Source organism: Myxocyprinus asiaticus, chromosome 13 (assembly GCF_019703515.2).
Source record: "Myxocyprinus asiaticus isolate MX2 ecotype Aquarium Trade chromosome 13, UBuf_Myxa_2, whole genome shotgun sequence".
Classification (NCBI taxonomy): domain Eukaryota; kingdom Metazoa; phylum Chordata; class Actinopteri; order Cypriniformes; family Catostomidae; genus Myxocyprinus; species Myxocyprinus asiaticus.
In genome coordinates, this window is record NC_059356.1 from 50,326,839 (window position 1) to 50,342,204 (window position 15,366).

A 15,366-nucleotide genomic window follows, 5' to 3' on the forward strand; every position below is an offset into this window, starting at 1 on the left:
TTTCAGATGTCTTTTATTTATAGATTTCACTGTTTAGACTTGTCTCAGACCCAGACTTTCAGTTTTAAACTATGAAAATACATAATAAAAATTAAAATTATTATTACATTTAAAACTAAATAATAAATAACAGAAACATTTTTGATATTTATTGTGTGAGACCTTTCAAAAGGTATGACTGTCCCACAGTTGTGGATTCATTTCCACCACACCAAACAATTTTGCCCCTAATAAAGTTGAATTCAAAAGTTAGTGTACTTGTTAACCAAGTGAACAAAAGGGTAACACTTTACAATAAGGTTGCATTTGTTAACATTAGTTAATGCCTAAGTTAACATTAGTTAATGCATTAGTTAACATGAACAAACAATGAACAACGCTTATTTACAGCATTTATTAATCTTGATTAATGTTAATTTATACATACAGTATACTAACACATTTTTTAACATAAAAAATATGTATAAGTTAACATTACTTAATGCATTAGCTAACATTAACTAACACTGAACAGCACCCTTTTACAGCATTTATTAATCTTGGTTTATGTTTATTTATTGATACATAGTTAATGTGAACTAACAAGAAACAGTGCCTCTTTACAGTGTTTATTAATGTTAATTTACACGAAAGCATATAATAACCTTATGTAAAGTGAAAACCCTTTGATTATCATAAATTAATGCAGTACTAATGTTTGCTGACTCTTAATTAATGATAAAGATAATAAAGTATTTACTGTGCATATTTGTGAACATTATTATAAAGTGCAACATATTTTAACATTACCTAATGAGTTACTAATGTTTGTAGGCTCTTTACTAACATTATTTAATAATTGAAAGCATTAATTATGGGTTTTGACAGACCTTAATGTAAAGCAATTCAGATGTTACAAAAATTTGCAGGACATTTATTAGCATTACATAGCAAAAGTAACACATTCATTAAAATATCGAATCAACAATCAATACCACATATATAGTTCTGAGAAACTTTTTCTGCACTGTGCGGAAGAATAGTAATACAAATAAATAAAGTCTTTGTGGACATACACACTAATGGGAAAATTGTCAAAAAAGCTTTGCACGAGATATCTCCCTGTCGGCAGACCTGCATCTCCCTTCGACAAAGCCCTCTCTGTCCCGGTTGCTGTGTTTGTAGAGCAGGACCTACCCCACGCCTCTTCCATGTGCAGCTCTGAGACCACGTGACGTGCTTGCCACAAGTTACCTCCCCTCCGGGCAGGATGTGGTCTCCGCGGGGTCTTTTCCCCCTGAAAGAATAGGATAGGAAAAGAACACCTTCCCTGGCACATATATTGAGCATTAAAAGGGCCCCAGCCGAATAACTGAATACTCTGTGGAGAGAAAACATAGAGAGAAAAGGCCGCAGCTGGCGCGGCCTGCTTCCATACTAGATATGTCTCTCCCCCCCCCCCCCAGGGATGTGGGGAACTATACATCATTTTTTGGGGCATTGGGGGAGGCTACATGCAGACCGGTGCACCTGCTACTACGCACGCAGCAGCTTGCTTGCACCGGCACCGGCAGTGGACGTAACACGGCTAGTTGTGCCGTTTCATATAGGGAACCCTTGTGTCACTACATCGACACAACGTCGAGTGAGTGACAGAAGGGGAACGTCTCGGTTACTGTCGTAAACTCCATTCCCTGATGGAGGGAACGAGACTTTGTGTCCCCCCCTGCCACAATGCTGTTCTACCCACTGAAATGGCTGGGACCCTGTCTCGGCTCCTCAGCACAAAATCTGAATGAGTGGTTGCGAGCCAGCTCCTTTTATACCCGTATGTCCGGGGGAATGGCATGAAAATTCCACTCGCCAATTCTCATTGGCCTTTTCTGAAAGATCTGAGGTGTTCAGGGCTCTCAAGAGCGACCCCTAGTGTCACTACATCGACACAACGTCTCATTCCCTCCATCAGGGAATGGAGGTTATGACAGGCAAAAAAAAAACAAAAAAAAAACAAATAAAAAAACTTGAAAATATGATTTAATTGTGTGTATTTAGGATACATCAAATGTTAGCTATGAAATTAGCCTTAACAAGACAAAGGAATCAATCATTTTATTTGAAAAGCATTGAAAATGTAATTTCCATCAGTGTCGTTTCCAGCACCAAATTTTGTTAAACACAATACAGAATTTGAGATGTGCTGGAAATGAATTTTCAAGACTTGAAAGACATAAATCTCCTGTGATGCATGAACACACACGGTTGGACGCCGAGTATGTTTACATGCACATTCTTACACCGGTTATGCTTAATAAGCAGACAATGTGTGTGGTCATGTAAACACAATAAACAGTGTTCTTTTATCATTGTAAAGTCATAAACGGTGTAAGAATAAACCGATCAACACAGGTACATTTTTGCCCATTTTACCGATTTGGTGTTGCATGTAAACACCTTAACTGCCGTTCCTATCGGATTATCCAATGTGCGCACATGTTGAGTGCATGCCTCTTCACAGTTTCATGTCAAACGCAGACAATAATGCGATTATTTCAAATGTTATGTAAAGGCAGATTTTTTGCTTTGACACATTTATGGGAGTAATCAGCATATTGGTGTGCATGTAAATGGGCTCATTGTTAGTAGACAAATTAAATTAACTAGTGACAGTATAAAAAATGTTTGAACTAGACTTTGCTTTCTAGAAGTCCACAATGATAAAATTGTCTGAAGTTGAAGAAACACTCAACAACATGAGAGTGAATAAATTATGACAGAATTGTTATTTTTGAGTGATTATCCCTTCAAAATCTATATCTTCATGTTCTGTGAAGTTGTTGTGTTGTGCGTTGTGTTGCTGAAACTGCTCAGGGTTTGAGTTACTGTCTCTCTGTCTTTTTGTGTAGAAAGGACTCAAGTGCAGGGCATGGGATGCATGAAGGAATTTTTCATCTAAAAAAAAAAAAAAAAAAACTGATTAAAAAAACAACCCCCAACAGATACAAACCGACAGGACAAAACAACACACCGACATAACAGAGATACCACAAAGAGGTACAGGCACAAGACAATCCAGCAACTAACAATACACAGAAGGGTAATGGGGAACAGGTGAAAACAAGCAGGGAGGGGCAAGGAGAGCAAATGGCAAAACACAAACAAAGCCATGAGCTAATCAAAGACATGACAGCACACAACACAGAGAAGGACAGGGCACGATAAACACAGGAAAACCAAGACAACACGAAAACATAAAAAAAGAGAAGAGAGGATCCTACAACAGAAAGTAAAAAGCCAAAAATGGCAGGATCCTGACACTCTTTCTCAAGTATTAATTATATTCTGACTCACTTTTTGTGTCTTTTGATAAAACTCACTGATCTTAAACTCATTAAGTTTCAACTCATAACAATCTGATCAAATATCTGTAGCAGTCTCATGTCTGGTGGTTTTCCATCTCTTCTATCCGTCCATCTCTTACTGTCTGTCTGTCAATAGTCTCTCTGTGTTCCAGCACAACACTGAACACTTGACCGGAGGCAAAAAACACTGAAAAACACATAAAGACAGACAGCAGTTCCTGCATTCTGTGGAAGAGGAATGTGACATGAACTCCCTCAAACACTTCTGTCTGTCTGATCCACACACATAATCACAGCTTTGTCCTGAAGAACAAGACGCCTTTATGACTTTTCTTTTGGAGAGAGAGAGAACACATATTTAACTGCTGTTCTGCCACCAGTTGAGCTGAACATGATTCATTTTCAACTGCTCAGATTGCAACTCGCAAACACTTCAAAAATAAACGTTAAGTTCACTCGACTACATTTCGTTCATTGTTCTATGGACCAACGAGGGTCGAACATCTAACCCATGAAAACGAATTTAGGAAAGAAAAAACTCGAATGAGATACCTTTAATATTTCAATAGTTTCTCTCAACACTGTCTCAGACTGTGCTCAGAGGTGAATTAGAGGCCATTCACACTGAACGCGTTCTGCCCTGAAAAACCTAGATGCATCGCAATGCATATAACAGAATGCAGGTGTCTTGAGACGCGTATTTAAAAGTCAGAGATCTCAGTACAAACTCAAACATTTCTCATAAAATTCTTTACATCGTTCATTTGATGGCTCTTTACTCTTACTGTATGTCAGTGTAACCAGTCCTACTCGACCTGTTTCGAGCAGGATTTGAATCGGGGTCTCTGGCACGGGAGGCGGGTTCGCTAGCGATAGCATCAGTCGCTAGTGCACCTCTTGAGGCGGGGAGTGAGGTCTACACACACTACCCAGCTATCATATACCAGCTGGCACCCATTACACTCACCCCCCTAAACCTCACTTCCATCCGGGTCATGGCACAACTAGAAATGGTCCTGCCTGAGCCGCTCTGTGCAGGATTCAAACCGGGGTCTCTGGCATGGGAGCCGGGCATGCTATCGAGGAGTTTTACACACACTGCACAGCTATCATATACCAGTTGGCACCTGTTACGTCAACAACTGACCCATTTGTGTCTGAGACAAAGTTTATAACAGCATGAAACTGATTCTCAGTCCTCCATTAAAACTCCAGAGAGCAATATGTTTTTCATGGCCGGTTGCATCAGGTGATTATGTCTGAACATGAACAGTAAACTCCTGAAGAATCCTTTCCTAACATGCTAAATCAACACTCTGATTTCAATAATCTACCTCTTATTGTTACTACACTGTTGTTGTTACAAAAGATTCAGCCATAACTACATGCAACACGAATCCAGCAATTTTGCAGCTGATCTGCGGGTGTTCAGTGCGGGATCATGACTCACACACATTCCATGTGAAACTAGAGAAAGGGGAAATTTATGGCCTTGTAATAAGAGTGACATCATATCTCAGATATTTGCAGGAAAGCTGTACATATTCTTCTGTGACTGTGAGCAGATTGAAGCTCTCCACATGACTGTTATCGTGAGATGTACAGTACAGAGAGTATTTACTGTGGCCTCTTTTAAATTATGTGCAGCCTGAAAAACTGAAACCAAGGAGACTTGTTCAGGAATTCTGCTCTGGAGTCTGAAATGAAGCTCATTTGCATTGAGAGCCGCTCAAACTGTGAGCTTCATTCTGCAGTGATTCACTGTCCAGAGCTGCTTCTCTGGCCGCTGTGGTCGTCTTGACACCAGCCGCTGTCAAATTAAGGAATAAAGATTTCCTGGAGATAAAGAAGTTGATTCTGGATAAGCATGAAGCAGAAGCGAGAACGGAAGCGAAAGAAGGTGCTGTGTCATCCATGAGTACAAAACCCAAAACCCACACCGTCATTGTTACAGAGTAACATTTCATCAATCTCTTCAATCCCTCTATCTGTCTGACGTCATGTTAATGGATGAATGAATAGGGTAATCCACCTGTGCAAACATTCAGTTAGCCTGAAATGACACACATACAGTATACTCACACATATGTGTCATTTTAACACATTAATAAAGTTTTACATGTAAAACGTCACAATAGAGCACAACAAATCCCATTTATTTTCTCCATAAGCATTTTGATTTTTAACGATTACTTATAAACCTTAAATGACAGACATACTGAGAGCTCTGAGGTTGTTAATCGATGGTATATGATTCTGTTGAAGTCATCAGTACATGTTATTTCAACGTATTTTAAAAAACGTGTTTAATAGAAGAATTCCTGGTGAAGAACTACACTACCCATAATCCTAGAGAAAGATCCACCAATCAGAGAATCACTGCAAACACAGTGCGCCAAAAAAGCTCTGCAGTGACCAAGTCGCACTCCCTACACACTCAACTACTCTCTATATATTTATATATATATATGAATATTTTGTAATTACATTTAAATATATTGTTTCTATATTTATAATGAACAACTTTAAATCAATAGTTTTTGATTTCGATTTCATCGTTCACAAAGCTTCATGGGATTTTAGTTCACTCCCTCATTGAAGACGTTAAGTACACAGTCTTGTACGCTACCTTTGTATTTTTATCTTATTTTCAAATACGTTTTAGTTTAAAATCAAAGTTTGTAATGTTAAAAATGAAAAGTAAAAAAAAATACTTTCAGAGCCAAGATGGCTGAAAAAGTTGTGCTCTATTGTGTCTAAAGTTTGTGAAATATTTAAATTGCATTAAATCTTTCTAGATTGAGTGACCTCTGTTTGGTGCGCATTTAATTGACATTTATTCATTACATTAATCAAGGCACACTGAAATGGGTTTGCCTCGAGATAGGAGCGCTGTTAGTCACTCAAGCTTTTTGGACCATAAAAAAAACATCAGCCCCCACAAAACATCATCAGAACCATTTGTAAGGGCGTTTACATATCCAATCTGTGCAAAGCTCCACAGTTAGGATCATGATGGATCTTAATGTGACAGCTGGAGAGTTTGAGGCTTCATAAACCCTGTGGCTGTATGCAAATGCTATTAAAAGTAAGAATGAATGTTGTGAGGTGGTTGTGAATGTGTTGCAGCAACCCAATGTTGGCAGTAAAAGCGTCTGGCTCAAGATTCAGGGTGTGTCCGTGGTCAAACGGACTTTGAGAAAAAAAACTGCAGCTGGAGGATGGAAAAAAGGAACGGTTGGTAAGTCTCATAAGATCACAGGCATCTGGGTGGAGACATCGATTTCAAATGAAACAGAGAGACTGTGAGAAAGAAGATTAAACCTTGAAACACTGGAATAGTATGTGTGAGAGAGAGTGAGAGAGAGAGAGAGTAAAGGAGAAATAATGATGCAAGCGAAAGAAAAGAAACTGAGAATGTGGGACTGTAATTTTGTCCTCGCTGTGGGAGTCTTCAATCCATCGTCCAAATCCTCAAAACTATTTTCTTTTCTATCAAAGTTCCTCCTCAGGCAGAGACTGTTTGACTTGGAAATGAAAGCAGTAACAGAGCGGAAGAGAGGATAAAAAAGAAAAAGAAGGAAATGGAGCATGTGTGAATTTGATGCCAATTCCTCCACGCTTGTACAGCAAAGACTTTCACAAGTGCAGATTTTTATATTCGTGCCCGTCGAAACTCCCACCTCATCGAGCGCGTGCCCGTCCTCACGGATGCGCGCAGTGTGGCGTGAGAAGTTTCATGTCGTGTGTGAAGTTTATTCATCAAAAACAATCATCTGAAACTCTGATTTTATCCTGTCTTTGAGGTAAGACGATCAGTTTTGATAGAGTCAAAAGAAAAATATAACATAACGCGTGTAGTTAACATTTAACAGACTCTAGGAGAAAAATTATAATGTTTTGTTTTTTATTCCAATTTCTAAAGTTGAATTAACTTAATGTTGAGTGTTTACAGCACATGCAAATGCAAACATATTTTCATATTTTAGTATTTTATTGCAGAGTTAATAATCTATAATAATCTGTGTGGGATGGGAGTGAATGCACATGATGTCATCGGTTGAGAGATGTGTTGGTAAATGAGGATATCTAGGGTAACAAGTCTTCAATCGTTTCTGTAAAGCTAATTACGACAAGTTATTCAATTTATAAATCATATATCAATAAATAGCCTTAATCACCATTTGGATAATTTTGTGGGCAAAACTTTTAGAGTGGATTATGAACAAAATACTAATAAAGGGCTGAAATTGTTGTCAAAATGAATCGCAGAGACTCCCCATTTTGATTACATAATCCCTAAATTACTTCTTAAAAATGTACACTTGTTTAAGGCAATTACTGGACAGTGAACTGAACAGACACTCAAAAAATATTTTAGCCTGTCTTTAAGATATAGCCTACGCATTACGCAAAATTCCATCAAAATTAATTGTGTAATGTTAAACAAAATTAAATGAGTAAAATTAAACGAAAGATTCCTCAATTCAATTTGATGGACATGCACATATGTTAAGTCTCCTGTGTGTTTGTATCGTCGGAAGGTGGGGTATAATTGCGAGTGGGGTGGCCAATGGGGTGGGCAGGCTTTGGTCCATGGTGGCCACGGACACCCTGGCCACCCCACTGGCCACCCCATAGCTCCGCCACTGTTCCTAGGACTACTGAGATTTTTTTGCCTTGTGACATTATTTTCAGGACACTTAACAACATTTCAACCCCCAATCTCATTACCATAATGCATCCCGGCGTTTTACTTTTACTCTTCCCATTGTTTTCAATGATGATTCTCATTACCATAACACAGTAGTTTAACAAGATTTGGTTGCACTTAAAAAAAATAAAAAATCTGTGAAAACAAAAGGCCAAGGGAGTGATACTATGATATACAAATACTTTACACTTTATTAATATATCAACTTTTTATGTTGCGGTAATGAGAATTGGAAGGTAAAATGCATGAAAATAATGGCACAATGTACAAAAACCTTAAGGCCCGTAAATATGCTTCATTTTCTATATGTAAGATTTAATTTCATATTTGTTTCTATTGATTTTGTAGTAAAATAGGACCAGGACATTTTCTTGACAGATTTCATGCGAATCACCATTTTACAAACATGCTTGATAAAAACAAAACACATCAGTTTTAATAGGAATCGTTAAGTAGAATTAGAACCAGAATTGTCAATTTCCTTACGATTCCTTTACAGTGAATATGCCTTTATAAAAGACCAATCAATTCTCACTTTACCGAGTGATTTTATTTGAAATGAACCCCAAAATTAAATCAGAGATGTTTCATATGGCTACAACACACAGATTATCACCATCATAAAGATTCTCCTGAAACAGAAAACTGCTTTTTTGATTTCTCTCTTTCTCAGGACATTTGTTGTAGCATGAAAAGAAAAGGCTGACTGTCAGACGACTAAATGGATTGAGACTCTCCAGTGAAATAAAGAGTAAGAGAAGTGAGAGGAACAGAGAGAGAGAAGGAGAATAATCCATCTAATCCAGAGCAATCCCGGCTGATCAAACCTTCTGCAGCCACAGACAAAACACAGCAGGATTACATGTGCGCTAGCTGCTGATGAGCTTTAGCGGGTTTGTTTTAGGGGCAATAGACACTGACTGTCAGTGGTGGGCTCTGTAAACACTAAACCAACACATCAGAGGACAGACAAGTGGACGTCAGGTGGACTGTAGGACACACTGTTGGACAGAACTCCAGGAAAAGGACCGTTTGGACTCTATCGGCACTGTACATATGAACTTCACAATCCTGGAGCAACAACGCTCAACTTTTGGTGTGGAAGACGTTTAAGTTGTTTTAGAAATATGCGTAAGACATCTTGATGATGTAAACTGATGTTTGTAAAAAGCTAAATGAAATGGCTAAATTCTGCCATGTGTAAATCTAATGAACTTATCTCAAAACTGGGGCTTTGGAGGAATTTGGCGATTTTTGTTTTTAAAGGCTGGTGAGGTGTTAGAAACGTTTTGAAGACATTTCGTGGATCACAGCTGAGCAAGGAACCCATTTATTTTCTGTTAGTTGGAGAGAGTTGGAGTTATGTACTCATTAAAAGGTGTTTAAACTCCTTGGAAATCCTATTAGACTTCAACGGGTTATTAATAAACTCTTGGTTGGGTTGGGCAGCACAAGCAGAGCCGCTCAGAGCCGCTCGCTCATAAACTGATAGAACAAACACCAGAAGACACGCTTGTATCTCTGCATTAACAGCCATTTAAAAAAACAATCATGTATTTGAATCTAGTATTAGTAGATCTGATGTAATCGGTATTTAGCTAGCTGAGCAATGGCGCTTGTACCAGCACTGCTGACGTTTCTCACCAAGTTTATTATAATGATGGCCATTTCGTTTTTTGAATGAAGTGTAAAGAAACTCTAAATAACAGAGTTCTTGCAGGATATAATTAATCTGAGAACTTAAATTGTTCTTTTAATCAGATTCAATCAGACATTTCAGTTACGAAAATTCATATCATGTTTGCTTAGCTTCCACTGCTGTCATATTCTCTTGCACCATCGTTTGAATTCATTTACCTTTATGCAGTATTATACTAGCATTAGGGCTTCTGATATTTTTTGATGCATTTGTCTGAATTTTTGCGATTTGTGTTCATTAGATATGTTGAGCACATCATAATAGCCTATCTTCAGTCAAATTAAGATATTTCTGGACAGTTTTTCCACTAGTGATTTTTCTTTCTCTGTTGATCTTTTTGAAGGATTAAACATAATTTTTTTTTCATCTATTAATTATTTATACTGCAGTATTTGCGCCTGACTTTGAAATTTGAGGAACGCAACGTAACATCTTCAGACAAACTTTTGACTGTTTTTCTACCATTACTTTTTTTTGCTCTTTTTTGGGGGGTTGTTGCCTTCTGGATCTATTTTAAGAATTATTTTGAATATGAGTTTGGGAAAGTTGCCTGCGATTAAAGGACTGCTCTCCACGAACAATAAACGGCGCTTTAAAAGCGAGCTATCCGTGGACATGATCAGTCCGCCACTCGAGGACTTCCGACACACTATGCACGTTGGCCGCGGTGGCGACGTCTTCGGTGACACATCGTTTCTGAGCAACTACGGAGGTTCAACGAACGATGAAGGATCAGGGAACCCAGATGAGTCACCGTCCGGTTCAAAAACAACAAGATTTCTCTCGCGCACACTACGACACGTACGGAAAAACCCAGCGGCCCGGCTGAGAGGAGGGTCACGTGACTTCTCTTCCCCTCCCCCGCCAATATCACCCATCATTAAAAACGCCATCTCTCTGCCTCAGCTGAACCTGGACACTTCCAACGGCAGCCAGAAGAGGGCGCTGCTGCCCATCTCCATCAGTTCACCTGATCAGCCGCTCTGCTCGTACAGTAAGAGCCTGTACACAGACACACCACAGCTACTGAGAGGAACTCAATCTATAACTGTTAGTGATCAGTTTATTCTTACGCAGTGTATTACCTTACACCAATTAAGGGAAAGTCGTGTATTGCATTTACATGAGCACATGCATTGTCGGCTTATTAATGATAATCAGTATAAGAACATGCATGTAGATGCACTCATTATCTGTCTACTAGAGGAAGCACTACACATCATAAAATAAATGATCGAAGTTATCACAGTTTACAGTTTACAAATGACAGAAATTAATATTACAACATGCAACATACTGATAAAGATTCTGGGCCCTATTTTAAGAGTGCTAGCGTTGAACACTGCACTATGCCAGAAGTCATATATGCAAAATCAATGGGCATGGCCTTGAAGTTTTGATATTTTTGTGCAAGCATGTGCTAATTTAGCCACAAGTGGGTTTGGCAAAATCATGCGTGCAAAGCACTAATCAGATCAAATCCCTTTATTGCCACTCAACAATATACACAAGTGCAACAGTGGGTGAAAGTCTTGGGTGCAGTTCCAAACATCATAGCAATATAACAATTACAATAAACATCTGATTTTACTTTCTCCAACTTCTTCCACCAGTGCATTTAGCATTGAATAAAAAACCACTCAATGACAACAGGTTGAAAAATACCAATATAAATCATAAATACAAGTGTAAATATAAACACAAATAATAACTGAAAAATAAACCATTACCTATAGATAGTTTAACACAAATCTCATAAATATTTGTTTCATAAAACGGCTATAACTGTGATTGACAAGGACTTCATTTGATGTTCCACTATATTTTCAGAGTTTGGACATGAACTTTATTACCACCTGCTGGTGGAAACTACAGACTGCAAATACAGGAACTGAGTTTACTGATTTAGCTCTAAGATAAGATATGTTTTTGAAATGTTTTAGCGCAATTACCTATTTCTCTGGAAAATAATAAATTGCACTTTGCGCCACTTCATTAACATACAATACACCAATATTTTGCACGCATAAGCCCAGTTGCACGTGGTCATTGGGCATAGTGCCGCACTTTGGGCACTCACGAAAACAGAGCCCATATATTTCTTTTATAAATATTTTTTAAAGCCCTTTAGATTTGTATTTATTTGTCCTTTATTTAATCCAGGAAACAAAACTCACTGAGATTAAGAATGTCTTTTACAGGAGTGTCCTGGCCAAGACAGGCAGCCGCAGATGTTTACAGTCTTCCTATATATATATATATATATTAATGAAAACTATTTATGTCATTATGTTTTTATGAAATCCTCACTTTGAAAGTTTTTCACAGGTGCATAAAACTTTTGCACAGTACTGTATATCTACGACTTTTTGTCCCCAGTCCATTCAAATGAACTTGTTTTTTCTCCGTGTCTCTCTCTACTCCTTGACTATTGACTCATCTACCACATCCGGGCTGCATCCAAAAACGTAGCAGCTGACTTGCTGCCTAATCAGCTAATGGCTTAACTGACAGCTGTTTTGAATGAATGAAACTCTTAAGGAAACTGGTCTCCGAACAGTTTGAAAAGCACCTTATTTTCATCCTGTCTCTGTATACAGCCTCCGAAGGCTGCATTTTATAGTTTCGGACGCAGCACTGGTTTCGTGGTCACACCTAACCTGGTTTTGGTGGTTTGTAACCACCAGGGTGCAATAGCGCACGTAATGTATGTACAACGGGACCACGTGTTGGCCAAGCGCTTGCGTCTGCATTTGCGTACTTGCGTGAAGTATGTTTCGGCCTTTCCACTTACGTGTTCGCCAACAAATTGATGTCACGACTGAACAGTTCCGTATTTGACCACATATTTCCATTGGAAAAAAACGAGGGGCGCTGTTGAGCTCTGGCCCACATGCCTGTAGCTATCAAAGTGTAACAAAGGTTTATGCTTCATTAGTACTTAAAAATAGAATTGAAACTTTCAATAGATATGCTTTTAAATACACGTGTCAGTATTTTGAACACATTTAAGGGTTAAATTACATTATTGGCAGTTTGTAGTATGGATCTATTTTTTCAGGTGGATTCATATTTTGAGGGGGCAAACCGTGGCTGCGTTGAGGGAATGTTTGGATTAGAATGTTATCCATTTTCATAATACTTATTCTTCTATTTAATCTTCTGTGATCAGGAAGGGATAAGCTCCACATTCTTTTAAATTTTACTAATGTCATAATGAAAAGACCTACAGCAACATTTTATTTCTCTCCTCTCCTGCAGGCCTTCATTCTGGTTTTGTCACACTGCCTCGCTTTTGCCGGCTTGATCAAAATTTTGAAGAAACATCTGGAACGCTCTGCGCAGATTACAGACTACTAGAGAACGGTGACCTGGCGCGTTCTGACTCGCTCACCTCCTTCACAGTGGACCTCGGTCCCTCCCTCATGAGTGAAGTTCTGCAGTTGATTGACAACTCCAGCAGCCTCTTTAGTATTAGTAAGAACTGGGAGAGAGAGGAAGAGGAGGAAGAGTCAAGCTCTATGTTTGAGATGGAGAGCCCATCCATCTCTTCTGTAGACAGTGTGAGGATGTGTGTGAGCAACAGTGGGCTCCCCGACACTTTACATGAGACTCAGCAGGAACATGATGATGATGAAGTTTGTAAACAGACAATGATAGATACATCACTCAGGTGTCCAATCAGAGCAGAGGTGAGTATGGAGCCCAGGAGGTTCCAGCAGGCTGCTAACGCGCTGGTGCGTCACTTTGGAGGTGGCAGCAGTCTCTTAAAGGAGCAGCAGCGATCTGAAGAAGATAATAACAGGCCTTCATCATTCAGCCACAGGAGGGCGCCACACTCCTTCCCTGAGACAGAAGAAGAAATCAAAGTGTAAAGTACACAATATGAGAACAGTCAACTAACCAGACAGATTTTTAAAAACAAAAACAAAAGTGTCTTGAATCAAGTTTTTTTTTTTTACACAGTTTCTTTAAACTTACATAAGTTTGGGAGATCTGAAATAAGAATCTGTGGAGAATTGTTTTGACATGACAGATACAAGGACCTGAAAGAGACATGCTGTTATCACAAGTCTTTTTCTAAGCACTCTAGATTCTATTCTTGTCTTAAAAGTCATGTTATAGTTCAAGTTTAAACTCTTCATTTGTCTACAACTGAACTGTGGAATCAAAGGTTTATAATGGATGTATTTTCTGTACATTTGATACTGATGTTCTTAGCAGGTGATTTCTCTTATAAAATAAAGGGCAATTTTACCAGGAAACCAGTCAAAGGTTTGGACACACTTAAATTAATTTATGATTCTTAGATGAAAGCTGAACCACAAGCCTCTAAAGATTTACTTTTATAACCAGTATATAATCTTGAATATAATTTTAAACCCATTATTGCCCAGATTTGTCCCAGAGATTACTTAACATTTTTAGAGTTTTTTTAGTGACCGGTGGGCACATATATATGCATAGATTGAGATAATATTGCGCGCTGGACACTTTCAAACTGAAGCTTACTTATAGTTGCCTCTGCATATTAAGATGGGATATTATAAAGTATTTTAACACTGAAAACTTTACATGCTATAGCAGTGAAAGCAATATAATCATTTCTAATATTTTTGTTATTACAATGTAATTTGATAAATGAATGATTAAATCATTTATAAACTGTAACCTGTCCAGTTTTATAATTGCTGCTTAAGGATTAATCCGTATGAACAAGCACATATGTGTAGGCTTAATTTATTTCAATGACAAATGTAATTAAGGTTAGATTTTAATGTATTGTAGGAAAAAATATATTTATTAATTATCAGTTAAAAATAAAGATATTTTCTGAAATATGTATTTGAAATTTATTAGATGAGCAGACGGTTCAGTCATGATGTGTTTATTTATTATTTGTGCAGTGGTTGATTTTTGTCACAAATATTTAAATGTATGTAAACTAATTCAACCCTGTGTCTGTGCACCCGCCATCCGTGTGTTCTGGTGCTGATTCGGGTCAGGAGAAAAGTTCCTGAATGTGACAAATCATATAAATTCACACTTTTTAATTGTGAATTATTGCAATGCAGTTAACAGTTAATTAGATAGCTGCTCATATTTGTTTCCGTAAGAGCAGCAGATTTGGCGCTCTCAGCACGAGCGTTACCACAGAAAATGATTAGGCCCTTTCTATCAAGAGTGAAGTTATAAAAACCTCCTGTCAACTTTCAGTTGATATTTGGAGTTTAAAGAGAACACATTTTATCAATTAAACAACATTAAAAGAAAGAATCATTGTCAGATCTGAGTTCAGGTTAGTAATTCAGATTACAATGAAATGGTCTGAACATGTTAGCCTAAATAAAAATGGACTAAATTAAACCGGTTCAGTTTATAAGGTTATCTTAGCATAAACTAGTTGGTTGTTCTCAAAAATCTGATGCAATGTCTCTATTTTTTAAAGGTGAGATGAGCTGCTGATGCAGATTATTATATATAAAAAGCACAATTATAGAATTATTGTCTCTCACTGTATGATTGCTCATATTACTACTACACTATAGCTGAGAAATAGAGTGAAACTAACAGCTTCAGCATTACTGCCAATCACAGCTTAGAGTTGTGACAGA

General features: G+C 37.9%; 2 protein-coding genes across 2 annotated transcripts in view; both read left to right on the forward strand.

Moving 5' to 3' along the window:
* The window catches only part of zgc:172090 (uncharacterized protein LOC565611 homolog), a 227,866-nt gene that overhangs the window by 152,844 nt on the left and 59,656 nt on the right, over nucleotides 1–15,366 (forward strand). The gene's annotated exons all lie outside the window — the stretch shown is intronic.
* LOC127449877 (cdc42 effector protein 1-like) lies at nucleotides 6,396–14,541 on the forward strand. Its single transcript, XM_051713492.1, has 3 exons — nucleotides 6,396–7,144; nucleotides 8,726–10,745; nucleotides 13,013–14,541. Exons 2-3 carry the CDS (start codon nucleotides 10,283–10,285, stop codon nucleotides 13,624–13,626), a joined length of 1,077 nt encoding a protein of 358 aa, XP_051569452.1. The 5' UTR covers nucleotides 6,396–7,144; nucleotides 8,726–10,282; the 3' UTR covers nucleotides 13,627–14,541.